The sequence below is a fragment of the Corapipo altera genome, unplaced genomic scaffold (assembly GCF_003945725.1).
Source record: "Corapipo altera isolate COAL_440 unplaced genomic scaffold, ASM394572v1 1b, whole genome shotgun sequence".
Taxonomy (NCBI): Eukaryota; Metazoa; Chordata; class Aves; order Passeriformes; family Pipridae; genus Corapipo; species Corapipo altera.
This window is the reverse complement of record NW_020884881.1, coordinates 11165214-11192945: the sequence shown is the minus strand read 5'-3', so window position 1 is coordinate 11192945 and position 27732 is coordinate 11165214. Positions and strand designations below refer to the sequence as shown.

Here is a 27732-nt window from a genome sequence, read left to right as displayed (position 1 = left end):
GTTTCCACAGAAGGCAAGCATGTCCCCCTGCATGTTTTATTTAGCTATTTAAGGACTGGGGCAGGAAAAAAAAACACCTCCAGGGAAACTGAAGCAATGCACCTTTTACTGATGTTAAGTATTAGCAACATGTTGAAATTTGTGCAGCAGTACCATACTTCTTGCATGCAGTGTTTGAGCAAAAAAAGGTTAATTGCGAGAAAACGTTAACTGAATTAACACCACGGAGTGTGACATAATATACAACCCATAGAACTATCTTATATAGGATCAATTTTCTCCAAAGCAATTTAGCAATGTGGCAGACACTGATGGCACTGTTAGTTAAACCAAAATGCACAGAACACTGTTAACTTGCTTGTTCAGAGAAACAAAGCCTGAGGTACTTACCAGTCTAATAAACTGTACAAAACAATGACAGCATCATAAAGGAGGAAAAGTAAACTGCAGGTATAAGGTAACTAACTGAAAGCAAAGAGAGCTCAGATAACTGACATTAGAATTCATCACAAAGAAAAGTGAAAAGACAGAGGTAATAAAACAACTAAGTCCTGGCTTAAGATAAGTGAAAAGAAAAAAAAAATGTACTGAGATACAAAAATGTGTATCACACTAAATGCTGCAGAGTTATTAATTATGTAAAATAAATAGAGCATAGTATACTAGTTACATTTGGTTACACTCCAGAAGTCTAGTTTTACTTTACCACTATTAAATACCACCACATACAATGTAAATTACATGAGTGCACACAACCACCAAAAGAAACAAATGTTGAAATGCTGTATTATTACCTTTATTTCTCTTTGCTCTACTGACTTTTCCCATATTTGTTGATCATATGCTCCAATCTAAAAAGAATATGGAAAAAAAACCAACATTAGGATTTTAAAAGACATTGATCAAACAAAATCAATCGACCTTCAATGACAGAAGCATGAAGCCAGCAGGTTATTTGCTTGGAGAGGTTTGTTTACAAAGGAATCTTTATCTTCTCCGCTCCATCTTGGCTGGACAGGATCTACCTAATCCGTACAGGAGTTGTGATACAGGACACAGATGAGCCAGGCAGCCCCAGCCTCACACCCGGCGTTGTGCAAGTCAGATGACTGAGAAGACCATGTTCCCTCCCACTTCAGGTCAGGATTCCAGTCTCTGTACTGGAAGAGCAGAACTATGGCAGCAACACTGACACGGTCTTTCAGTTAACTTTACAGGAATACCACACATATGTAGCTGAACTCATACCTTCAATTAATTTATTCTTTTTTTAAACCATCTCCCTCTCTAATTCCCATTTCGTTCCATCCACTTTTACAGCTACATGGTCTTTAGCGTTATCTCTTCAGAGCACACAGCAACAAGATATCTGGTCAAGCTGGTAATCAACTAGATTATAGGCCAGGGGAAACTCAAAGAATATCAGGAAACTGCCCTTTTCCCACCAAAGCACTGAAGAAAACGTGTTCCTAGTAGACCTATTCCCAAATTTGTTCACTCTCATTTAGCTGCTAGGCTATTTATTCGTGAGGCTTTTCCAAATAACTTAGTTTTATTAAACCTGAGCAAGTTTTTGGTTAAAAAATTGAAATAGGTTAAAAAATTGAAATAAAAAATGTTTTCTCCCAGGCTCTAACCTTACCTCAGTGTTGTAGAAAACTGTATTTGTGAGAGCAGAACCACAGACTGTTGAGCTTTAAACCCAGTCAGCAACTAGGCACCACACAGCAGCTCACACATAGCCCCAGAGCAGCTACTGTGAAGAAAATTAACTCTATGCCAGCCACAACCAGTGCACATTGGTCTTGTAAGCACTTATTAAAATCCTAGCACTAAGACCAGTTTCGATGAGTTCTGTCATTTTAAATAACCATCAATACAGGTAGCTATAGTTAACTTCAGAAATTACTGTGCACTTATTTATCCAACATAGAGAGCCACTCTATGACTGTCAGATATTTTGAAGAAGGGTAACCTTAAACTTCAGGAAATTCCCATGTAAGATAGTGACAAGAACAACTCAATATATGAGACAATATATTCAAGTTTTGTAAGAAGTTATCAAAGATCATCAGTGCTTTGAACTCTGCACAAATAGTATTTCTGGGTAATATTCAGTAATGATCTGTTTTATTCTGGCAATTTGAAAGCCTTGCCATCCCAGCAGTTCTACCTCAACATATAGATCACGTGCACACATGTGTGCACACACTGTTGGTATCTGGGGTTTGATTCAGATGACAAACTTTGAGCAGTTAAGTGCAGGATCACTTTTAGGTCATGAGGGAGAGACAGATGTGGTTCCTGAGATCCTTTACTAACATGCAGAGCTGATACAAGCAGCTCAGTCAGATGCCTGACAGGCAAGAGGAACAACTCCCATTATTTGAGCAAATCTGCTTAAATTCAGCCTTACTGTAAGGGTATGACTCGTCCTTCCAGTTCACAACTGCAACAGACACAAAAGACCCAAGCACAAGTGCACACACCTTGCACCAGAAAGCATTATTCTGATTTCTCTTTTATTATTTCAGCCTTCATTAATTTAGATGTTATAAAAGAAACAAAAAAAAAAACTAATTCTTGGTTAAAAGAATCTTTTAACCAAGGACCCAACATAAATGCAAAAACATACTCAAGGAAGCCAGTAGGCAAACATATCCATAAACAAAGAAATCTAAAGGCATCTTTTGTACCTCTAAACCTCACCAATCATGAAAAAATACCAATAATAATAAAAAAATTTCTAATTTAGAGCAGTAAAGCCCAAAGCACATCTAAAATTCAAAGTGAGAACAGTAAACTGAATTACTGAATTGTCCTTTCTCAAATTTAAATAATATTTCCCACTCACAAAAGCTAAACAATTTCTATAGTTTGCTACTTTAAAACTTTGGGGAAAAAATCTACTGGCTTTTTGGTAATGATAAATACTTGACACCACTCATTTGTAAAAAAAAATGAGACTGTGAAAAATAACTAGGGAGTCAGGCACTGTACTGGGCAGAATTAAGCACTTACTACAATTAAAGTAATTAAACCAAAGGAAGTTTAACAGCTAACTCCACCTGGATAACAGCCAGCAATTAAAAAGTCAATATATTGAATAACCACTCCACCCAGCATTTATATCTAATTGTTCTGGCTTTTACTCTAAATACATTTCAAATGAATTTTCAGGCCTTCCTGGTTTTCATTAAATTTGCTAGGAAGAGCCCCAAGTGAAATTTTTGTGCTGCATAATATTGTGTCCTTCCCTTCCCACTTCAAAAAAAAAAAAAAAATTCTTCCTACAAGGACAGAGAAGGGGATGCAAGTCTGTGTCCCTCTCCATTATGCAAGAACCAAATGCGGAAGGAAGCCTTTGTACCAATAAAGCTGCAAAGCAAACCCTATTCCTAATTCCATTCATAGCTGAAACTGGTGTAGAGTTGAAAGTCTTTAAAGCAGCATTCTTCTTTTAGACAAATAACAGACCATTTTTTGAAGGAAGTCTGGGAAACACAGATTCCAGAAGACATCTGAGGCAAGGAAGTTGACTGATTAAAAATCCTACAAATATTCCTTTTCCCTCCCTAGGGAGCACAGTTTCCATCTCCACATAAAGACAAGAAGCAGGGATTTTGCCATTCACGTTTTTCTTTAAATGTTGCCCCATAAAGTAACTTTTCCAGCAGCAGGTAAAATAAAAGCGTGAAAACTACTTTAAAGGACATGGTCTTTTACAACTGTTTTATTGGAGGAGTGGATCTGTCCAATCACCTCTGATCAATTTTAGTTATTAAAATCTGAGCACAGGATTACTAAGTAAGGGCATACTGCTGCAAACTGAGAGGAGTTACAGAGAGAATTGCAGACAGCAAGTACCATTGCAATCTCTCACAATGTTTGGGGTTTCTTTTTTAATCTACCTAGTATCACCTCTTTGCATTTTAACAAAGCACTTCAGAGAGCAGGAATACATGCCCCTCAGCACATCAGATTCAGACCTGATACTCAAGTTCCCCTCTTCCCATCTGCATAGGCATCTCTCTATACTTCTCTTCCAAGTGTATCAGAGGAAAACACTTGAAAACAAAGCCATCATTATAATTAGCATACTGGATACTGGCACACTTCATTTACCACATTAATCAAAAATAGGTAGAACCACTGTTACTGAAACAAGACAAGTAAAAAACACAGGCAATAATTTGTTTTCTCTCCCTCACGTCAGGAAAGCACATCCAGAGTTTGTGAAATTCTTGCAGAACTCACTGAGAGGTGTTTTTCATTTACAACAAACTAAATTATAACATATAATGATTACTAGAAATGCTAGACACCTGTATGAATTAAACGCAAGGACATAATTTGTGAATGAATTGAAGAATGTAAATTAATATTAGCAAACCTTCCCAGTTTCAAATTATCAAGAGCACCAGTCAATTCCATCTTCGAAGAGTATTTGCAAAGTATTTGCATTTGAATTCTGTTTCCTTTTAAATCTAATGTAAATCTAAACCAAATGTAGGCTCTGGCTCTTGGCTACTCATGTAATTCTTTTCAATTGTACATACCTCCAGGACACTGAAAAGAAGCCTAGTATCTAGCAATGCCAAAGAAATTAAGGTCTAAAGGCAAAGAAAAGGAAGGAATAACCTTCCAGAGATAAGATCAGGTTGGAACTTGAAGAATTTAAATATACACAAAACTTGATCAAAGCAAGGTTTCCCTCAATATGCAACTGTCCCCAAGGCTCCTCCACAGGCATTCAAGCTTCCTTGTCTGGAACAGTTCCAAAATTAATGCCCTGATCAACTCCACTACTTATCCACTCCTGAACTCACCAGCTCTGCCTGGAGTCTCATTCCTTATAGTTACAAGTTCTGCAGTATCCTTCAGAGAAAATTTAAAGTATGAAACACGAGAGTCAAAAATATTGTACAATTTTTACGTATACAACTATAAGAAAGGTTTTTTAAATCTCTTCAAGACACAGTGCAAGACTGTTTGTCACTGACACATTCAATCTATCAGTCCAGTCTACAATTGGCAATAGACTTTTTTTTAAGCAAACTATACAACATAATATCCCAATTTTAATCTGATTTCACACATTTTATTTCATGAAATATCTAATCCAAAAGGATCTGAAAATTGTACTCTATAGCATTTTTTTATTTAGTATGATTTGGCAGAAAACAAGTTTACAAAAAGTTGGATAACAAGCCTATCTTATCATTTTTAAATATATCTTTTATCACCAAGAATCAACAGCAACACAACCCTGTTGTAGGAAACTTGTCAGTAATACATTACAGATATTAGAACTTGTGGAATAACCTGCCTGCAGCAGAAGTAGATAAACTAGCAGATGTTATTTTATATACTCTTAGTTTAAACTGTGCATCTCAGGCCTCCTCAATGCCCAGAGTCTATCCAGTCTATCCAAATCGGTTATCTCTAAAGAGTTCAGTTCTCAAGACCCCATGCCTCAATAAACACCAAGGAAAGAAGATGAAAGGAATTCTGTTTCTTTATATATTTGCAGAACTAACAACCATTCTTCAAGCAGCTATAAAAATTTTTGGCATATAAGAGATTACATGCAAAGACTGACAACTACAGCCACTCTTTTGCAATGGAAAAGCAGGGGTTTAGTATCCTAAATTAACTAAGCATAATAAACTTTCCAATATGTTTTCTTGAAAAAAAAAGTTTTCTCACAAGTAATTAATTGTAAAAAAATTAACAAGTTGTCTGTGACTTGGCATGAGATATTAAGCTATGCAATTACACATTTGGTAAAACTAAACTCGTCTGATTGAGCTAGCTCTTTACTGAAAGATTAAATAAATTTCAGACCCTTTTTAAGTGCAGACTTCTCATAATGTTTCGTTTTTAAGAGGTATGTGCACCTCTTGAAATTATCTAAAATAATTGCACTTATTCCTTCCCAATCGAATACATCAGAAAGCACTTGATAACATTTCTTTATACACCTAAAATTTGTTTGGCACCTGTGCAGTTTGGTTTTAGAACATTAACAGCAATTAGCCTAAATAAACAGTTAAGCTATTGAAATAAAAATTGCTGTGTTTTCAAACAAAGCCCAGTGGAAAGGGCTTTTGCACTGTGTAATATTTCTTCCCAATACCTTTCTCATAACAAACCACATGTGCATCAAGATTGAATTTGAGCTTTGTGAATGACACTGATATTCGCTTTAAGCTAATGTAGTGATGGTATCAACCTGTAGCCCAATACTCACAAGGCCTTCTGATTCTAATGGAATTGATCAATATTTCAGGAGACATTTATAATTTATGACCATGCAGACTAGCAAAGATTATAATCCTAAGAATACATAGTATTTCCTGTTGGATCTTAAAACTTTAATGTTTATCAATAATGAAACCTGCGTGCTAAGCTTTGCTCTTTAAAACCTCTAAACACTTTTACAAGCCACATCACAATGGTATTACAAATCCCAAAGATAAAAGATACAAGATACAGAGTTTGGTAAAAAAAAAACAAAGTTGTTTCCTTGGACTGTGTACCAATGTAATTAAGAGTCTGACACCTTATTAAAAGGTGCTAAACATTTAGTGCTTAAATATTACCTAATATGCTTTACTAACTTTTATAGTCCAACATTACTAAAATAACCACATGATTTTATGTATCAAATCTAGTATTAAGATATCAATATATAAATAATTTCTATGCATGTAATATTATGAATTTTAAAAATATATCTCATTTTCTCAAAACACAGAACATTATTAAAAGTTATTTTAAACTCATTTATTTCTTACATTAACTGATCCCCACTGCAGCAAAGGCAATACTCTAGTAGTTCAGTAGTATAATTGTCTCTGTTGAAGTAGATTTCTACTCTTAGGATGATTTCCTTTTTCAGGATGTTTTTAATTTTCAAGGGTGGTGAGGTTTTTGCAATTTTGTTTGTGGTGGATATGTGGACCAGACAAGCTAAGCTAAGTCAAACTTAGCTAATAAACCACAGACAGAAATCACTATATAATAGTTGTACACTGTCTGATAAAAGCAAAGCATTCAGAAACATTTAGTCAAACAGAAAAGAACAATGGAGGAATTAAAGCTGTATATATTAGGGGTAGAATTTTGAATTTATAACTGCAGAATTATTACTTCTGATTAATAAAAATTCTATGATTCTCCTGCCTTCTCCTGAAGGGAGGAGAATCATGGAATTTGGCCCCAGAAGGAAAGCTGAGACCAACTACTACTAAGTGTAAAATTAAGCAATTCAAAACTTTGAGTTATTTATTCTTAACTATTTGAATTGCCAACTAATGACCCGCTTAAATTCTGGTAATAACTGCAGCAGCACTGTATTTACAGCCATTTCACTGAACACTCATTTTACCAAGGCTTACTTCAGAGACAGTGTCCCTTTCAGAGTCCAATAATAGGTAATTAAACATTTATCAACTATGTATTAATAGTTTTTCTGGATTATTCTTTACAGATTAATTCTTGTTAACATTTGTCAGCTGTGCTTATTTATTGCCCTAATGGTTTACAGATTTTAGTGTACCTACTAAAAACAAAAAACCATTTGCAGGTTAAATTAAATGAGAATACAGGAATAACCAACACCTACTCTAAGCTATGTCCTAGTGACATGAACTGGACAACAGGGGTAACTTTGGGTACCATTTCTTTGGCTTTCATGGACTACAGAGTAAAACCTGAAAAGAGGCACAAACTGAATGTGATTCCATCTCCGTAATTAATGGCAATTAAGCACGATCTCATATGATAATGTTTACCTATCTTCAAATTTCAAACTAAATTCTTCATGGAATCACAGAGATTGCAACCTCAGGGGGTCATGTAACCCAACCTCCTGCACAAAGCAGGTCCAGTTACACCAAGTGGCTCCAGGACTTAACCAGCAGAGTTCCAAACCTCTTCAAAGATCGGACATTTCACAGCCTCTTTGGGGTCCTGTCTCAATGCCTGGCAAACCTCACCTTATAGGTTTTTATCCTTATAGCTAATCAGAATTTCCCACTTTTCAACTTGTGTTTACTGTTTCCCCTGCAATCCCTGTGCAGCTCTGACAAGAGCCTAGTTCCATCCTCTCTACGGCCTCCAAGGCAGGAGATGCCATAGCAGTTAAGTGCTCCCTTTTGCCCTCTCTTATTCAGGCTGAGCTAACCAAGATCTCTCAAACTCTCCGCACATCACATGGTTCAGCCTTGTAACAACCTTGGTGACCCTCCACTGGGCTTGGCAAGGAATGTCAGTGCCTTTCTTGTACCACTCAGCCCAAAGCTGGACACAGCATCCTAAATGCTGTCTCATATGGGTTGAACAGAGCAGAATAATCCTTTTCCTTGGTCCACTGGCCACGCTATTGCTAACAACACCCAGTTACTTTCCAAGTGTTAAGGATTTAAGACCTCTGTAACTTTTTTTTTTCCACAATAATGTGGAAAAACAAAACAGTCTCAAGATGTAACTGTGGCAGTCTCATTATTCAGTATAATTCCATGAAGACCACTGGAAATCCAGCAATTTTACCAGTGTTGTAACCAGGATTTTAAAACAGCGTTGCCCTTACGTCCCTGATCATTTCCACTTCCCATAGCACATTTTCCTTGTGCCACTGCATCCATCTGGGTGGCTGGAAGATCAATCAAATCAGTCAGGAAGAGAAAAGAAAATGTTATATTATAGTTTGACAAGGCCTAATGACACAATTTAAGAATCAGAAAACCCCTCTCAAGATAGAGGGATTTCATCTTATTGCTCCCCCATTAGAGAGGTTCATCTCCTTATAGATTCACAGTCTTAGTTTTAACTGGATCAGTTCCCTGACCAAATTCACTATGTAAATGTGGGAAGGCAAAGCAGGCATGGGAGCCTACAGGCAGGCAAAACGCAAGCCTGCTTAGTTCAGCCACAGCACTGATTTGAGTGATCTTTTGTGCAAGATTCAGAAACTGAAGTTTTGTGTGACCAAACAAGACACTGAAGGCAAACCCCCATTAGGTCAGGTGACTACTCGAGTACCAAATCCCAGGACTGTGTGGAAGGAAACTATCTAAATTTACGCTTTCACAAATACCAACTCCCACACTGGTCAGGTTTTGGCACTTGAGGGCGGACCTTTTCAAACCAACATAGTTTCAGCTTCAAAGTTTTAGGTAAAATAGCCACACAGTCTGTGCATTTGGCAAAAACTGCCTTTGGTATCAGGGTCACCAATGCATCACATGAATTCAGTGACAGGAGGGAAATCAGGTGGTTTCATGGAATGGTATAATTTCCGTTTTATTTCCTCCTTTACTTAATACAGAGAGACTGTCTGAGCAGCTAGGGATCAGGTTAGGAAAGCTAAAGCCTTGAAAGAATTCAACTTGACCAGGGACATCAAGGGCAACAAAAAATAGCTTCTTCGGATTTGTTGATGATAAACGGAATACTAGGAAAAATATGGGCCCTCCCTGGAAGGAAACGGAAGACCTGGTTACCCAGCACATGGAGAAGGTCAACGTCCTCAACATTTTTGCATCAGACTTCACTACCAAGTGCTCCAAGTTGCAACCTGGTCTGGTGGGAGGTGTCCCTGCCCATGGTGGGGACTGGAATGAGATGAACTTCAAGGTCTTTTCCAGCCCAGGCCATTCTATGATTCTAGGAATCTAAATTGGCAAGTATAATCTTGGGCTAATGAGCTGGAAAACACTGAGCATTACAGCTCTTAAGCAATGCCATTAGAACTCTCATTTTGCCCTTTAAAAATATGAGAGAGGAAACATCTCATTTATTTTATGGTGCCCTTTAACAGCTGTACTCAAGGGACACCCAAAACAGCAGAAAGCTGCATTGGCAAAGTTAACTGATATGCAATCAGATGCAGGAGTCAGCTTCAATTTATTAAGTTCCATTTTGCCTTCCCATACAACCATCCCCAAGAGAAGAAACAACATAATTGTACAAATTTGTTGACAACATTGCAGGAGAGAAAGGTCCCCATTTTAGCAGCAAGGCTGTTAAGGTAAATTTACATATAGCCTCCAAAGTGGAAACAAGACCAACAATTCCATGTCTACTCTTATCTGTAAAACTTGAAAGTATTGTAAGAAATAAATGCAAAAATTTACAAGTAAAGGATGCAATATTTTAAGTTATTAAGAAATTTATTGTTTTTAACATCCATTACTGTTACTGAAGCAATACTTCAAGTATGCATAAAGTATCCATATCATACAAAAGACATACCACCAGATACTGAAACTGTTTAAAATTTGTGGGGGTGTCAGATTTTTTCAGAGGAAACATTATGATGGTTTCTCTGCAAAATTAATCCATTACAAAGCTGAAGCAAATTCAGTATTCTGGTAAATACACGTAATCCTAAGGATATTAACTAACAAAATGCATCTATGTAAGTAGCAGTTTGGTAGCTGTCTGGAATCCTTTCAGAGAGCAATGCAGACAACCCTGCCACTCCCTTTTATTGCAAGAACCAGGGCAGCTCCAAGGGCTGAAAACAAGCCAGACAAACCCTGCGTGACACACAAGGATCTCAGCACTGTGCTGAGTAGTGCAATCAGAAACACAGCAGAGGTTTAATTTATCTTACCTACAGAGCCAACCTGTATCTAGCAGATTTCATGCCTTGCAAAAGTATTTGTACCAGCTGGGAAATGCAATCACTGGAAGCACTAAAGCTCTGTCCGTGCAATCTCGTATGTCAAATAAGAATCTGGTATAATACATTGAAATCTTACAATCCAACTTAACTCAGAATTGATTACTGTATTTTTACAAGACAGTAATCAAGAGCTCTAGTGCACTAAAAGCAGAGTAGGTCTATTGCCAAAACAAAAAACAAGTTTACATAATAAAAGGTCTGACCTTTTAAACAATTAAGGGTATTACTAAATCATCCTCGTGTGAGGAGCTCAATTTCAAACAATAGCATGAGTCATGAATAAACACGCTGTTTGCAAAACTTGCCTAAATAGGGTCGGAAGAGTTTAATTGCTTAACTCTTTCCATTAAAGGAATATAAAAATGTCTCTTGTTTGAGAAACCAATAGATCTCTGAAACTCAGTAGAGAGACACATAAATATATCAAAAAATACATTAAAATTGAAAACTAAGAAACAAAAGGAGCAAGCTCAATATTTCTTACACAACCTCAACCTACTTAAATACTTCTTAGTCATGTATGACTAGAAATACCAGAAGTTCTTCATGTTACTTTTTAGGACATTCATACATCAATTTATCAATACCTCCCCAAAACAATTTATTTTTCTCATTTTATCACACAGGTACATCATACCAATTTGATCAATATTGACTGCAAACCCGGTTCTCTCTTGCCCCAGAAACAAACTTCTACTGCCAGAATGTGCTAAGTTTTGATCCCTCCCCACTTTCAGTTCCAGTTACTGTTGAGATGAATCAGGAGATCTAAAAGACAAGGCAAGTGGGACAACTCTGATAACTAAAAGACTGAAATGAAAATGTAAAACTCTAAACAACCACCAGTTCACAGAGTTCAGTAGTTTGCCATCATAAGCAACCCTATAATAAAAAATGTATCAGAAAGGGAAAAAAAAAAGTCTGCTATCAACTAAACACTAGCACAGCTTTTTCTGTTGCCCAAATTGAAATCTTTGGGGCAAACAACAAATCCATGGGAAAAATAAATACTGTGCCATGTAAGAAATGAATACATAAGTAAATAAATAAAAAGACCCTGGGTAAAAGAGTCTAGATACTCCCAGGAACAGATCACACCACACTACAAAGTCAGAGAACCCCTTGGGGTCGTCAGCCTGATCCAGGAGAACCCTCAATACGTGGTACCTAAGAAATGATAATCTAATTAGCACGAACATTTGCATGAGATGCAACTTTTCTGCCATACAGCCATTTGTCTCATAACATTCCACTTCTTCATACTGAAAGCAGCATAACTTACTCATTTGGCAGAACCAGTCCACGTGTGGATTGCAATTAAACTTTGCTCACACTAGGGAAAATACTGGCATCTGGTTTATGCAAGATCTTATCCCTCCTGAAGATGGCTCAGTTTTAAATGAAGTAACAGAAGTCACCTTATCATTACTCCTTGCCATAAAGGCACCATGAAATTTCTGGCCAACAAGACCTCTGTAGAAGCCTACAGAGATTTGCAGCAGAATACTGTTGTTGCTATGAACCAGAAAAATGGAAATGTGTGTGAAATCACTGGAAAACATGACAGAACAACGATTAAAAGAATGATCTGTACTGATAACAAGTAATCCTGTTGGGAGCAGTGCCCTGGGAAAAGTAAAACTGAGGAATGTGTTGTTTATATCTAGACCAGAAGGCCTGCCTTCTATAAGATCACAGTACAGTGACTCTTCAGAAGAAGATCCTGCCTTTCTAACACCAGGAGGATGGAAAGTTGGAGTATATCACATGTGGCATTTCTTTTCCTGTATGACCAACAGGAAAACAGACACGTATTAAAAAAAAAAAAATCGAAACCAAAAAAAACCCCCAGGTAATAAGCATGAACTTCATTTAAGATTTACAGTTACAAGCTCTTTGTTGCATCAAAGGACCTTTTATACATATAAAGCTGAATACCAAAAAAGATCTGTCCAAGGACTAGTACATCATCACCAATGAAAACAACCTCAGAGACATGAAAACAGCCTCAGAGACCTGACATCCAGCATGTCTTACACTGCACAAAGAAGGTCCTGGCCAGACCAAATGCACACACAGCTTGGTGCTGTTATTCTGATACCACTGTACTGTGAGTGAATCAAATTTATGACAGAATGAGTGCAAGTGGGTAAAATGAGAATGGTTTCCCCCTTCCATGAGATCCTGCACTGCATTTTGTTACATAAAATCTTTTACAAGTCATCTTCCAAGCCTTTAAAAAAGGGGATTGGACCTGCAAGCAAGAAACTGTTCAAAACCACAGTGTGCTTCCACTGATATTTGTACAAAAATACTCTTTGTAAAGCTTAAATAAGAGAAAGAGTACACAGTACAAAAAAAAAAAAAATCCTTATTAAATTGTGAATTATTTTCAAATTTTTCAATATGTAGTTGAATGATTGCTATAAATTAAGTCAGCAAAATTAATTTTTCTGCTTTTTCAACCTTACATTTAATTTACAGTTGTAAAAACCTCAGCAAAGCATACCAGTATTCTAGAAATTAACTGTTGCTGTGTAGAAGTTAACAAGAATTTCTGTTTTGAAGACCATTGCCATCCTTCAGCCTGTGATAAATAAATAATTGTGATTCGTGAAACAAATGGGTGATTACATCAAAATAAAACAAACGGACTGTAAAACTTAATTACACCCCCATAAAGAAATAAAACAGACCCTTACAAGGTCAAGAGGCCTAAAACCTCCTTACTATCCTAAGAATAAAATATAGTAGAACTTTAAATCTTTAGGCCCCCGTTTGTCCAAGAATGCATGAATTATGACCGGTTGTAGAGATAACACTTCTAGCTTTAGCTGTAAGAAAACCCATATATTAAATACTTAGCAAAAACCTGTAGAATGTATATGTATATGATAGAATTAATATGCATGAAGTAGCTAAGATAAATACTAAATGTACCCTGTAGTAGGTGTGCAGATTTGGGAAACTGGTCCCCATCTCTGTCACTCAGCCGCCTGCTTGCTTTTACCATATAATAAACTATTATTCAAGAACTTATAAAAACTCGAGACTTTGTTTATCACAAGCCCAAGGAGAACAATAACTCACAGAAACTTATTAAACCACTGACAGCCAAGAAAAGAAAATAATCATCACACCTTATTTATGTCCTTAGTAAAGATGCACCTCTCAAAGTTTAGCAAATTTTTCAGCTTTTTAAAAGCAATTTGACTGAATAAGCCAACTGGCATATTAATGTCGAGGATATGATCAATGGGAAATAATAAATTAGAAAGAGACATCAACATTTCTATGTGCAAACATGAATCAAAAGATACAGTAATCAGGTAATATTGTAATTATCTGTATCTCCAAATGAGAGATTTTTCTCTCCTCTCCCCACTCGCTATTTTTTTTCCTAACTAAATTCTAAAAATCCCTACCTATCTCTGTTGCTTATGGATTGCACCATTTTTTGTTGCTGACAGAAAATACATTTTAATTCTTACTTTCTATTTAAATATAAGGATTCTTTGCTGAGCTATGGAAACCACATACTCCTGTACATTAATTAACACTCTACTAAGAATGAAAATTTTCTTTCCTTTTCCCCATAGCACAAGTAACCAAGGGAGTAAGGAGTTTTCAGCATAGACCAAAAGCTGTTCCATTTCATTAGATACAGTCACTAAATACTTGTTGACTTTTGGAAGTAGAGTTTCAAGCTACTTGCTCTCATACAATGCTAACAAGCAATGCAGAAGTATTTTACATTTGTTATACCTTACACATAAACACAATAAGCCAACATAAAAAAAAAAAAAATAGAAATCTTACCTTCTTCTGGTACCAAACTATAGCATCAGTTACTTTGGACGCCATTTATTCCACTGAATTCACAGAGTCATTTTAGGCTGTTAACAGAAAGAGACAGAAATTTACTTCTACCTTCCCGGTGAAGGGTAAGATAGGGAATGTAGAAACACTCCCATTACCTGCAAAGCACTGAACAGCTGTGTTTACTTTTACTAAGAGTTTGGGGGTTCTCCTCTAAGCAAACAAAAAACTACAAATCTGCTGCTACAGGACATCAGAAGCCTCAGTTTTGTCCTTCCTTCACAGCAGAACACAGGCTGCACAGAGATGATCTGTCATTGTCTCACAAGAACCTCATGAGAATTATATTACATGCCCCTTTTTTTTCCCGATAAATTAAGCAACCTATAGTTATTAGCCCAGCACAGTATTCTGAAGTCCAGGAATAATCATGTTATAAAACGCAAGAAAAATTCATACAGACTATTAGATATGTTTGGGAAAAAAAAAATCAGTGCTAGAACTTCACTAGTCATAAAATTAATATCTTCATGAAAACAATAGAACAAAACTAAGTCAAAAGGAGAAAACCAAGGAAGAGAAGCATGTTTTACTCTAATGATAACAAATAGCAATAGCATTAATTAATCTTTGATGTCACTGTCATTAGTTTTCAATGTGGAAAAAAACCAAAAGCCAAACTTCCAGCCTACATAAAACATTTGTACCTTGAAAATTAAGTTTTCTGTCATGCAATAAATCAGCCAGAGTTAATTCAGGAAAAAAAAAGGAGAAAATAAACATAAAAAGCCTTCAGGTCACAACTCTCTCATAGTGGGGAGCCCAGAACTGGACTCAGCACCCCAGGTTGGCCTCACTGATGGCAAGAAGAAGGAGGGGTAGCTTAGCCACCAACCACCAAACTATGCCTCAAAATTGGCCTCTCAGAAAAAACAAAAAACACAAAACAAAAACAAACAAAACCAACCAACCAAACAAAAAAACCACACATACCCCACCAAACCACTAAACATGGAATTCTGGGTTTATTTCTGATAAAAACATCACTCTCGTAACATTGTCAACAAATATTATGACCTATATTTCTTCACTGAATGGAAACAAGAATTATTAACTCATAGGCAGTTTTTATAGTGAAAGATTAAATGTGATCTTTATCTTTCTCTTTGATTTCAAGACATTTGTTTACAGCTTTCGCACAGATAAGAAAAGCAAAGAAAAATGCAAGATCCAAGAAATGGAATGAAAATCAAAACTGGGCAATAAATTAGAATAAGTGTCTTTATGAAACGCCTAAGCATTAGAGCAACTCATGACACTTTATTATATGTTGTTCATCACCAAAAATTTCAGGTTTTTCCTCTTTTTAAAGTAGATATTAGATTACTTGATTGTACCAGTTGTTAGTACAAAAATTGCAAATACTCCCTCTACAAAAGCCCTTTCAACACAGCCATCTGCCAAGATATTTTTTGGAAAGAAAAATGGGCAAAACGTCCAGCACACAGCTGGATAAAAGCACCATGCCATGCACGAGCAATTGGCTCACAGGCTGGGCACAAAGAGTTATAGTGAATGGGTTCATATCAGACCAGCAATGGGTCACCAGTGGGGTTCCACAGAGCTCCATCTTAGGCCCAGTTCTCTGCAACACCTCCATAAACAATGTGGACTCCAATATCTTTTATACAACTTCAGATAAAGTTACAACCCAAGAAATGTCTCAGAGAGCTTAGACTGTCATTGCAAATTTCAGAAATATCAGAACACTGACGATTGGTGCAACTGAGCAAACAAACACCACAATTTTCCCACTGTTGATAATATCATCATGTAAGTCACATCAAGTCAGCTAAAGCTGGCAGCCATGACTGTGTCAACATCTGTAATTGGTCCTTATTTGTTTCTGATAATAGTCTGTTTTTTCTAAAAGCAACTATCAATTACTAAGAATTCATTGGCAAAATAAATATAAAAATATTTATATCGATTAAAGCAAGAAGTCCAACAAAGACTTTAATATAACCTGGCATATCACATAGACTGGTCACCCTTCTTTCTCACACATACAAAGCTTACAACAGGATTTGCTTTCTTGTTTGAAAACCTGTTCAATTAAACTTAAATTTAAAATCCTTTGCTACATTGGACTAGAGACTCAAAGTGACACAAACCCCTTCCCCACACACACAAAGTCTCCACATGCATGACCTAAATCACCACTGCTCAGGGTCACACCTGCACCCTCGCCTTCCCCTCCTTTGAGTCCTCGTCTTGAAGGATCTGTAACTCCTTCTCAATTCTCTTAAACCAACATCCCCTCTCACACATAAAATACCCTGTTTCCTACCACCATAGTCACAGGATGAGAAAAAGGTTGGAGCAACTCATTATCAGCAGTAAAGAACTGCTGAACCGGCACAGAAATCTTTCCCTCAATAGCTACATTAACTTGATGTCTCTCTCCAAGGTCAATGATTTTTCAGGAAACCAAGGTTAACTCATGAATCCAAGACTTCAAACTGTGCCAAATATGGCTAAAATTGGATAAGCCATTTTAAAGGCAGTAACCTTTGTTTGCAGTAATTTTCTAACTCACTCAAAAATCTTTTGCCTCAAGAAACAATTACATCACAAAATTATAAGCCACGTATAATGAAGTAGTTTTACTTGATTTCTATCAACAAATGTGTTATTTAGATTATCCATGGGTTTCATATCTTCAAGAAACTCTGTACATTAAATCCTCTGTAGTCTATTTTGGTGGCATTTAAAGCAGATTTGCATACACATTTGCATAAACAAATGCAAATATGATGCTTACAAAAGTAAATATGACAAAATCATGGGATGGATGTCTCAAAACAGTGTGTGCTAAGTAAAAATACCTCTACAAGGAAATATCACATGCTTTCTTCAAGAGATACACAACCATTTCTGAGACAGCACTGTAATGAAAGGTGAAAAGGCTTATTTAATTATTTCTGGGCACTGTTTCTGGCTGCAGGGGCTTGCATTTGTCTGTGGTTTGACTTTTTCATTTGTCTTTTGGTTTTGGGGGGTTTAGGGAGGTGAAGTGAGACTTTATGAGTTTAATAGACTCAGCCTGAAGCTAGATTATCTGGATGAGCCTGGCTCTGACCCTGCATCTGCCCACAGCTCACCGAACACTTCAGATTGGAGACAAAGTATTGCAGCAATTTCAGAACTCTGCATATTTATTACAGGTTCATCTCTCATTCACAGCTGACAGTTCATATTGATCCTGAAATCAGCCTGTACAAGCCATGCACATCAGTATCAGCCGTGTAAAAGTGAACAAGTCAAAGCAGCTGACAGACATGCACAAGCACTACAGAGCACTGCCTGTTCTTCTGCCTGGTTCTCCTCCCATCCTCTCTGGACCCATCCATCTTTTCCGTGTTCTGTGTTGAATACTGGCATCTGGGACAGGGACCAGCTTTAGCACTCAGTTGTATAATGTCCTGTGCAGAATAACTACCGCAAGATTAACTTAATCTTAACTAGCTGGAGACTTAATAGCAGCACAAAAAATACTCCCAACTTCAGAGATTAGACAGAGCATCCAAATATAAAAGTTTGATCACAACATCTCTGTAACATTCAACAGAGCTGTTCATTACACTTCCATCAAACTCACAGTTAATGCTATGAATAACAAGCAATATTTTTTAATCAAAACTTCATTACTTCCTTAAAGCTAAAAGCAGATTATCTAGTTCTAGTGATCCCTATTCAGAAGTGGGGTTTCTTAGCTATTTCAAGTTTCAGGGCATAATCATATTCCATTTTAAGTACACACTACACCCCACAATCAATTGAGCAGTTTCTCAAAGGTCACAGAAATCTATATTTAGATGTGTTCAGGTAGCTAAATGCATGAAGCACTGCAGTGCTTACTGTGTAAGAAAGGATTTAAATAAATTCAAAGTAAGTATATTTAGAAATTTTACTCGTATCCTCAGGGTTTTGGCAACCCTAGTCAGACAAATGTATATATTTCTAAATGACAGTCTACAGTAAGTGAAAGCAATCTGAATTCTGACACAAGTCCAGAATAAAATTGCATTCCTTGTAGTGACAAAGAAAAAAAATGACAATTTTTTGAAGAATATACAAATCTAAGCAGTGTCAACTAGCTTAATTAAAAATTAAATTACTAATTAAAAATACAACACAAGCAAGGACACATAGGCAATAGTTCTTTCCTTACCTGTAAACACTGTGAATCACTAAGTATTCCAAGGAACCTGTCTCCTCTATAACAATCCCAACCTGAATGGTCAGGATACCATCCAGCTGTTGAGTCAAGACTTGAATGTCCTTCTCTACTCATTATGATCATGGAATGATGAAGTGATCAATTTGGCACGTTCACCATACATCATCAGGAGTAAAACTGCAAATCTGTGGCATTTGTCTCAAATGTTTTTTAAAAACACCACTGCTTTTTATTACCTTCAGAAGAACTTACGTTCACAGCAAATTAAAGGTGGTTTTAAAAAGGTTGCTACATAAAGCCGCGAGAATACTAGAAGATGGTTTCAATTGCTCTCCATGATAGACCTTTTTTACCATTATTAGATCCTCCATATTACAGTTTCACAATCACAGGTATAATTTCACTAAGATTCCCTGGTGTGCAGAGTAAGAAAAGACAACAAATCAGAATAGTGAAGCCCATGGTCTAAACTACTAATTTTGTAAGAACATTTGTATCGCACAAACTCTCTTAAAACATTACACCTGCTCCTGCAACAGCTATAAAATAACTTTAATGACATAAAAAACCTCCCTTTCCAGGTTCAACATCAAAATACAAGTTAACATTATCATCAGATTGCCGACATTATTTGATACTTTAAGTTAATTTTAAATGAGCCCAATAAACAGCTTAGTCACATTAGGCATCCGCTGTTGACTGAAAAGCTGCTTCTGCCATGACATAACAAACCAAGGCAGGTATCAGTGTAACGCAGACACAGCACTAAACTCACCACGAGTCATCCTTCCCACACTCAAATCCAGGGGAGTTCTGCCACTGCCACAAAGAACAGGGTTAAACCTTGAAGCAATGTTCCAAAGGAAGCATTCTTTTTCATGTGCATTACAAGTAAACTATTAAACCTACATATCCTATTTGAAGGGGAACATCAAATACTATGTGATGCACTCAGTGTTCTTTTTAAGTACTTTATCTATGCATCTGTTCCGAAAAGAGCATTTCAGAATTGCAAATTGTATACAACCAAATGAGAAACTTGTCACTCCCAGGTTCACACCTTTCAGTAGAAGTTTTACCATATTCTGTTCAGTTAGCCTCAAGAAAACCTTAAGCAGGTAAAAGGGAAGGAAAAAGTAAAGTTAAATTTAAAAAAAAAAGAAAAAACCAGACACTGCTAACTTAAGGACTGCATCCAGCAACCAGCATGAAAAGTACTCTTGCTACCATGCCTGCCAAGCCCCCCCAAGTTGCTGTCTAGCAATCCAAGGTCGTAATAGTTTGTAAATAGAGGAATTAACATACTTGCTTTCCCCAAGGAACAACAACTCTACTAAAACTGGATACCAGCATTCCTAACAAAAAACCAACAAAACCACTGAAAACCCAAAATACAATCCCCCCCAAACAACAGATAAAAAAAAAAAAATTAACATCTCTAGATGTATATTTGGGGAATTTTTTGTTTGTTTGAGGAGTTTATCAGGCCAACAGCATCAATAACAAAATATGAATCAGTGTCTATGCTGGCTGCTGTGTAACAAGCCCTGTACTTTTTGAACAGAGATGTACCAAACATGTCTCATATACCATGACACATACAGAGACTTGGCAGCATGTCCATGCCTGCCTGTGCCTCCAGTAAAATGTCAGGGACTGAAAAACTGATACTTTCTCAGGCCTCTGTATTCTGCCCACAAACCACTGCATCTGATCCCACTTCTGCCACTGCACATTTATTCTTCCTTATAAGCTCATGCCCTTTATCACTTACTAGCCCAGACAGGAAGATCTCACAGATGTAGCACATAGTTTGTAGTGAGAAACAGTTTTCAAATTCTGACGGGAAGTAGGCTCGGCTTAGCCATCTTCACTTCCACACCAAACACACCGACACTTGAAGCAAGAAAGTACCACAGAAAATAACTGTCTCCCAAGGAATACTTGTTTTGCCAGAGAATTACACAACTGTCTGAAATAGTAACAAAATGTTGACTATCAGGATTTCTGAGATTTATTTCAGGTTCTGGTAAAAGAACATTGAGTGCAGTTGCTGCAACTGCTGCAGCCGTTTCTGGAATCTATGCCCTCAGCCTTAAGGTCTGTGCAAGTTTCCTAATTTTGTTACATAACTGGTCCATGCCTCCATTTGAAGTGACACGATACAATCTCATAGACACCTTACTCATAAAAATAGGGGGGAAGGACTCTTCTACAGAGAAATTCAGGATTCTACACCTCTCATAATTTACCCTTGAGCCGGCTGAAGTACTCATAAATTAGCAAAAAGCTTCTACTATTTAGACATACTCTACCATTTAATAAAGTAGACAAATCCAAACCCTTAAAGGAAACTATAATCAAGTTAATTTTGCTTATCTTCTATAAGAGACATTAGTTTCAAAATTCCCATTAATCCAAATACAGTAATTTCTGCTAGCACAATAGATCCAAAAGCTGTTTCTGGAAATGCTGTATCTTTTAAAAAAATTAAATTAAACACAGTATATGGTCAATCTTGAGTTCAGTTCTATTTAATTCCTGGGGTTTTTGTACTAAACACCATACACATACATACATATCCTACTAAACATTTGTAAACTTGTACTGAGAAATCCTTGAAATACTGCAGAGATTTGCTCTTAAAACTGTCATAACTTTATTAAAGAACAGAATATCTATAAACACCAAGTTTTTAATTTATATATACAGCCACTTTAATAAATACTTGAAAAAAACCAACAAAACAAATACAGTATCCACCTTGAAATAAAATGCTAGGCTCCTTTTCTCCTTCATGTGATTCTAAACACAATAAATCTTGCTTACTGGAAATTCTGACTTGTGTTTAGGAGGGCTTGTTTATCTGTCACCAGGCATTGCATAGCAGAGTTGTGGCTTCTCAATGACTACAGTCAGGAAGCTGAAAACCACTCCTAAATCACCAAGTTTGCATCATGTTCTACAAATAGTTATCCAACAAGTTTTTGAAGCAGCTGAGGCATGAAGTGGCTGAGCTGTCAGAAAAAGTTGCTGTCTCTTGTAACAGTCACTGTTCTGTAGGAACACAGTAGCAAATGCTGGATCTCTATTCTTTAAAAAGTCTCTGGAGGGATCCAAGCAAGGAATTGCAGAGTAACAAGCCTTACAAGTGTATCTGGCAAGATCCTCAAAACAATCATTAAAAATGGAACAGCATTATACCCTAAAGACTATCTGATAGGGTCTAATCAGCAGTTTCTGCAGAGGAAGATCGTGTCTCAGTCTATCAGTATTTCTGAACATGTCAAACTATCTGATAAACACGAGCAAGTGATAGAACATACGTGGACTTTCAAAGAGCCTTTGGAAAGATGTCAAAGACTTCTAAACAGACCGATGTCTATGAAAAGCAAACATTGCCACAGATCAAAACCAGTCAGAAACACTGAACAAAATTTGGAGTCAACCTTCTTCAATGCCATGGGCTAACTGGATAATGAAGATTAACAGTAGCATCCAGACTGTCTAAAGTGGCTTAGTGATCACCTGTTCCGATGCCCAGGAGCACCTTGGATCGCTCATCACTGGCCTGTAGCTCTTCCATTCAGTGCCAGTCCAAGGCAAAGTGCACACAAATCCCTGTTCTCCTTCATGTAGAAGCATCCTAATCTCAAAACTAAACTCAGACTAAATCTTCCTAGTCTGGTCTCTCTGTTCCACCAGCCTTCATGTGCCTGAGTGCTCTGTAGTGACAGAGGCAGACACTCGGGGCCTCATCCAGCATACACATGCCCTAGCGCCTACCTCTTTCTCAAGGTCTCATGTTAAAGGATGAGAGCATCCAGAAATCACAGCTTCCAACTCTCTAAGAATGCCAACCATCAGACTTCTACTAGAAACACAAACACAGACACTCATCACACCGCTGCTTCATCAGAAACTGACAGCTAAGGGTGGCTTACAAATAAATTGAGATGCCCCACATCCCTTCTGGCTTCCAGAACTCTGAAGAGGGAACTTCCAGCAGAAGCAATCACTCCCTAAAGACTCGTAAGGTTCACACAACTGATGGCAAAGGTGAGAACGGCCTAGTAAGGCTTCACAAGGGTTTTAACCACTCTAAGGCAGTACCACCACAGTCACTACCCCTCCTCAGTCACCAGCTCCCACTCATCTTTCTACCAGCATCGGAGCCCACCACACAGCAGACAACTGTACCATTAACTGTACCACTGTTAATCTGAACTAATTAAGACTATTTCCCCCCTCCTCCTCCTCCTATTTGGACCAGTAGACTAGCGTTTCTATAAAGTACTGCCTAAATTAAGTCCTGAAACAGAGTGAACTGAGTCCTGTCCTATTATTCCAAATTTTAAGCCTCTGTAAATATGTCCAGCGACTTGCTGTATTTATCTTTTACACTTCAGGGAAGAAAAGAAAACCTGAAGTAGTAACATTTCTAGATAACAATTAATCTTAAATTGGCAAAGCTTAAGAATACAGATTAACTTTTACAATGAACAGGCAACATAAAATCAACCATGTCAATGTTAACTATAAGTGTTATATGTTACATATGTTATATGCATACTACTCAAAGCTTTAAAAACAGGTATCTCAAATCCAGAAAGGAACTTTGGCAGCTCAGGGAGCTCTTCCGTCCAATATACTACAGTCAGAAGAACATAGAGACAGTTGAATAAATGAGGAATGACAAGGAAAACACTGCAGTACAGCTCTGTTGACTGGTTGCACAACCTGATTTGAAACACACATATTTTATTGGAAGAAGAATATTAAAATAATGAGGGAGGTGTTCTGAGAAGGGTTATGAATTGCCAATCACTTAAAAGACTCTCCTGTTGAAACAGGCAAGCATGAACAGGAAAAAAAAGGAATTGTAATAAATTAAATGAGACTTTAAGAAATATACAGAAAATCCAGTCAAGAAAACAACAGTTTTCAATAATACAGGGAACTTCATTCATTAATTGAGCTGAGAGGATAGCAAAGCCAAATTTTTAACAGAGAAATATTATATTACAACACATAATTGGACTGTTAAAGTCAGTACCACAGGAAGTCATTGAAGCCAAGACTTTACTCCCATTCGAAAAGAAAGCAGCTATTTAAACACACAGTAACAAGAAGCGGGAAAAAAATCAACACAGAGCTGAGGGAATCTCAAGCTTCATGACCCAGAATGCAAGAAAACATCCAAAAAGATCACTGGGCTGTATTTGGCCATACAAACACTCCCCTTAACTCGACCCCTCCACGGCCAGAAGCCAATACCAAGGAGAGCGTGTGAGCAACACATAGAACAAACTGTCCCTCAGACAGATCAACATGAAGAGTGTTCAGCTGCCAAGACAGCATCTGCCAACCACCTAAACCCCAAAAGCATCTGGCGCTGGCCAACTTCCAAAATGCAAGGCTTGCACGATTTCATATTTGATGTGATATTGCTTTAATTTCTTCTCCTACTTTGCAATTGCATTTTATTTTTTAAGAACAGAGTAACAAATTATTTCCAAATGAGAGTTCAATCCAATGCTTGGACTCATTCCAGGAAGCCATCTAGACTCTCTGGAGTATGTCTACCAAGACCACCTTAAATGAGCAAAGAAATAAATGCTGAACATTACATGTTTCACTTAAAGAGTATTCCCAGTGGAAAACAAATTTGGAAAAAGATCCCCTTTACACGTGTAAATTAAGAAATAAGAGTATAGCTCTAGGAACTCTCTGATATCCTTCCCTTCAACTACAAAAAAAACCTCACATCACATACACAAGCTGTATTTCCAAATTTCTTGACAATATAATGGCTATCTCTATACATAGGTACATGTTTGCTCTAACTTTGAAGTTGCTCTGAGATGGGGTTGGACAAGACTGATGACTTCCAATGACCCCTTTCAACTAAATTATTCTATGATTACATGTAGAGCATACCCAAACATTACACAGCAATACATTATAGCCCTAATTACTATTTTTATCTCTACACGCAATTTATTAAGCTCTTTGTATTCTCCTTACAAATTTGAATATGGTTTCTACAAGCAGTTTACCATTTCCTATGCACTCAGAAAGGACTTTATGAATAACATTACAGTAAACTCAAGGGAGAAAACATGATAATTAAAGCTTTCAAAGTCTTATTTTTCACACCACCACCTATCTTTGAGTAAGTGGTGGTCAACCGTCCTTGACCAGTCAGAGGGAGCAGTACCCCTGACAGAGGTATCCCAAGAGTTTTGTTTTGTTTCCTTCATACAACAACAACAAAAAAACTACAGAAAAAACAGGCCTACCTTGCCCCGTGGGCAGGAGCAATTAAGTCTGTCTGTTTTTACCAGTGTCCCGTGGCTCCCTATTGTCCTGCTCCACCTCACCCATCATTGTTTTCCTGCCCCCCCCATCTTATTTGGCTGCTCCAGTAGCAGTAGGCACCATGATGGCTCAGAGCTCAGTACACAGACTGCCCAGCAGTTGCTCACTTTTTGAAGAGGGAAGGGACTCAATTATAACTGCCTTTTTTTCGATGGGAATATTAATTTGGGTCACTACCTGTCAAAAGTTTTATAAAAATTTTATAAAAATTGTGTACTTAATGTCTTTTAGTTGCCATTAACTTTGGTTTCATCATCTGAGAAGTGACTCAAGTGGGAGAAGACAGACAATGAAAGTAATTGTACAAGCTTTTTGCCCTTAGTGAGCCTTGCTAAAATATCACATAAACTGTCCGGTGATGAATCCATAGATAATGCTGTTTATTATGAAAAGAACACCCTCCTAGACAAAAAAAAAAAAACCCAGAATGCAACCTTTTACTGTCATTGCTTTCACTCCCATGGGTCATGAGAAAAGAAAAACATTTCTTCAACAAAATTTCTACTATAAATCAGTAGAAGATATGATATTTAGAAAAATCTGGGAAAACAGCATATGTAGCTTTGGAGAATTAGGAAAGAAATTATGTCCACTGCTTTCCAGTGACCCCTGCCAGCTGTGACAGGAACAGCAGTGTTCAACTCCAAGAGCCCCGTCACTCTTCATTGCCTGGTCAACTGCCCCAAACAACGCTGATGGAATTCTTTAACACACCTCTGTCCCGCTCTAATACACAGTAATAACCAGTTTGAGTTCTTCCAGAAATCACACCAGTGCCCAGCAGCTATGGATACACCTAGGACCAACTTTCTGAGACAAGCTGAGCTAACTCTACTTTAGTAGAAATCCAGTTCTACCGGAGTACCTGAAGTGCTCCATGGAGTTCCCAACAATTACTGGCAATTTACTGGTATGTCACATTCCACAAAATACAAGAGGAAAAAATTCTAGTACAAGCATTGAATTAAATCAACTAAGTTTCAAAATTCTTTTTCGGGTGACTCAGGCTTGTGTTTTATCCTTTGTAATATTTATATCCAAAATAAAAACATACATTGGCAGTAAAACATAGCAACACAACATTTAATTGCACAAACGTTCCACTTCAAACATGGATCAGGATCTTAAATGCACCAGTTCCAGGCACTGCTCTCAGCCATCACCTTCAGAAATGAAAATTGCTCATAAATACTGTACAGTGGAGTCTGTGGGGGTGATGTGCATGCATACATCAGTTCATAAACACCTTACTGGAAAAGAAATAAGACTTCTGAGAAAAAGATTATCCTTTCCAGGGAGTTACAAATAAAGAGCCAAATCAAAGAAGATCACCAAAACCTTCAGAGCTACAGAAATAGCCAAAAACATACAGCTATTTATAACCCAGAGATTTATTCACAGAACACTTTTAGCCTCTTAACCCCAGGAAAACAAAGTCTCATGCCAAGTGCTAATGTATATAACAGAAATATATCCTTCTGCCACGTACTGACCACTCCAAGTGCAGCTAAAGATATTAGGATTCACTTACTAGGATTAACAGGTTATTTCAAGTGATGCACTTCTCCCTGATAAAACAGATACCACCATCTGTTTAACAGCATCAACAGGAAGATATAAGCAGACAAATTACTGATGACACACTGTATTTAGCTTCATTCCTATTAGAGAACTCGTGTGTCCAAACTGTAAAACCAGCTGTATTTTCTGTAGGAACATTTCATCACTAAGAATTTCAGAACGTTAATTAAAGTTCTTTCAACAAGTTAGGTTTTCCAGTTAATTACTTTTTCCTGTTAATTATATGACAGAGGGATAAGACACTGGCAAATTTGGAACAAAATGCAAGACTCAGCGGTACTACATTTCAAGTGACCAGTAACATCTAAAAGCAATAAAAGGCAAAACACCAAGCACAGAGCTTGACACTAAGGACTAAAACTAACCCTGAATCTGATACACGTAAATCACACCCACTCAGAGACTATGTATGAAAACCAAAAGTAAAAGAAACAAACACCTGGATATTTCTACTACCACGGAAAAAATTTTCCTCAGCTCCTTTGTTTTTTTTCAAAGAAAAGACAGCAAATAAAACACCAGGGAAATGAATGTGACAGCAGGAACTTCACCTGATGGGAAGTTACCTAACATTTTGATTCCCAACTTGGAAACCAAGGGCAAGCTGTAGTCAGGCTGTCACTGGTCTAAGATGGAAAATGAAAGAAAAGGGATAAGGATTGAGAAAGAAAACATTAAAAGAAGAAGAAGGTATGTAAAACGCAAGAACGCGGGAGATGAGGACAGAGGCGGCTGTGAAGATGCCGAAATTCAGGACCTTTAAAGGGAAGAAGAGAACTCCTATCACCTGACCCGGGCACTGGGGCAGCGCTCGGTGCGTCCGAGCAGCTCCGCGGGGAGAAGGAGCCTCACGGCAGGAGCCAGGGGCAGGGCCCCGGACCGTGACCGCAGCTCCGCCGCCCACGACGAACCCGGCGGAGCGGGCACAGCGCCCGGGCACCGCCGGCCCCGGGACGGCGCGGCCGCAGCCCCGGCCGGACCCGGCGGGCAGGAGCCGCTCGCAGCCGCGCTC

General features: G+C 37.6%; 1 protein-coding gene across 4 annotated transcripts in view; it reads right to left on the bottom strand.

Annotated features, from left to right (window-relative positions):
* The window catches only part of PHTF2 (putative homeodomain transcription factor 2), a 65025-nt gene extending 37669 nt beyond the window's left edge, over nt 1-27356 (bottom strand). For 2 of the 4 annotated variants that reach the window (XM_027639947.1, XM_027639950.1), the window contains exons 1-4: nt 20533-20730; nt 14516-14592; nt 795-851; nt 391-402 (exon numbers count right to left, since the gene is read on the bottom strand). In XM_027639947.1, the coding sequence (XP_027495748.1) occupies nt 391-402; nt 795-851; nt 14516-14560 (114 nt within the window). In that variant the 5' untranslated portion in view covers nt 14561-14592; nt 20533-20730. Of the gene's footprint in view, nt 1-390; nt 403-794; nt 852-14515; nt 14593-20532; nt 20731-26273; nt 26390-27286 lie in introns of those variants that run through there. The other 2 variants (XM_027639948.1, XM_027639949.1) reach the window with 2 other exon arrangements.
* Nucleotides 27357-27732: the final 376 nt, after the last annotated feature.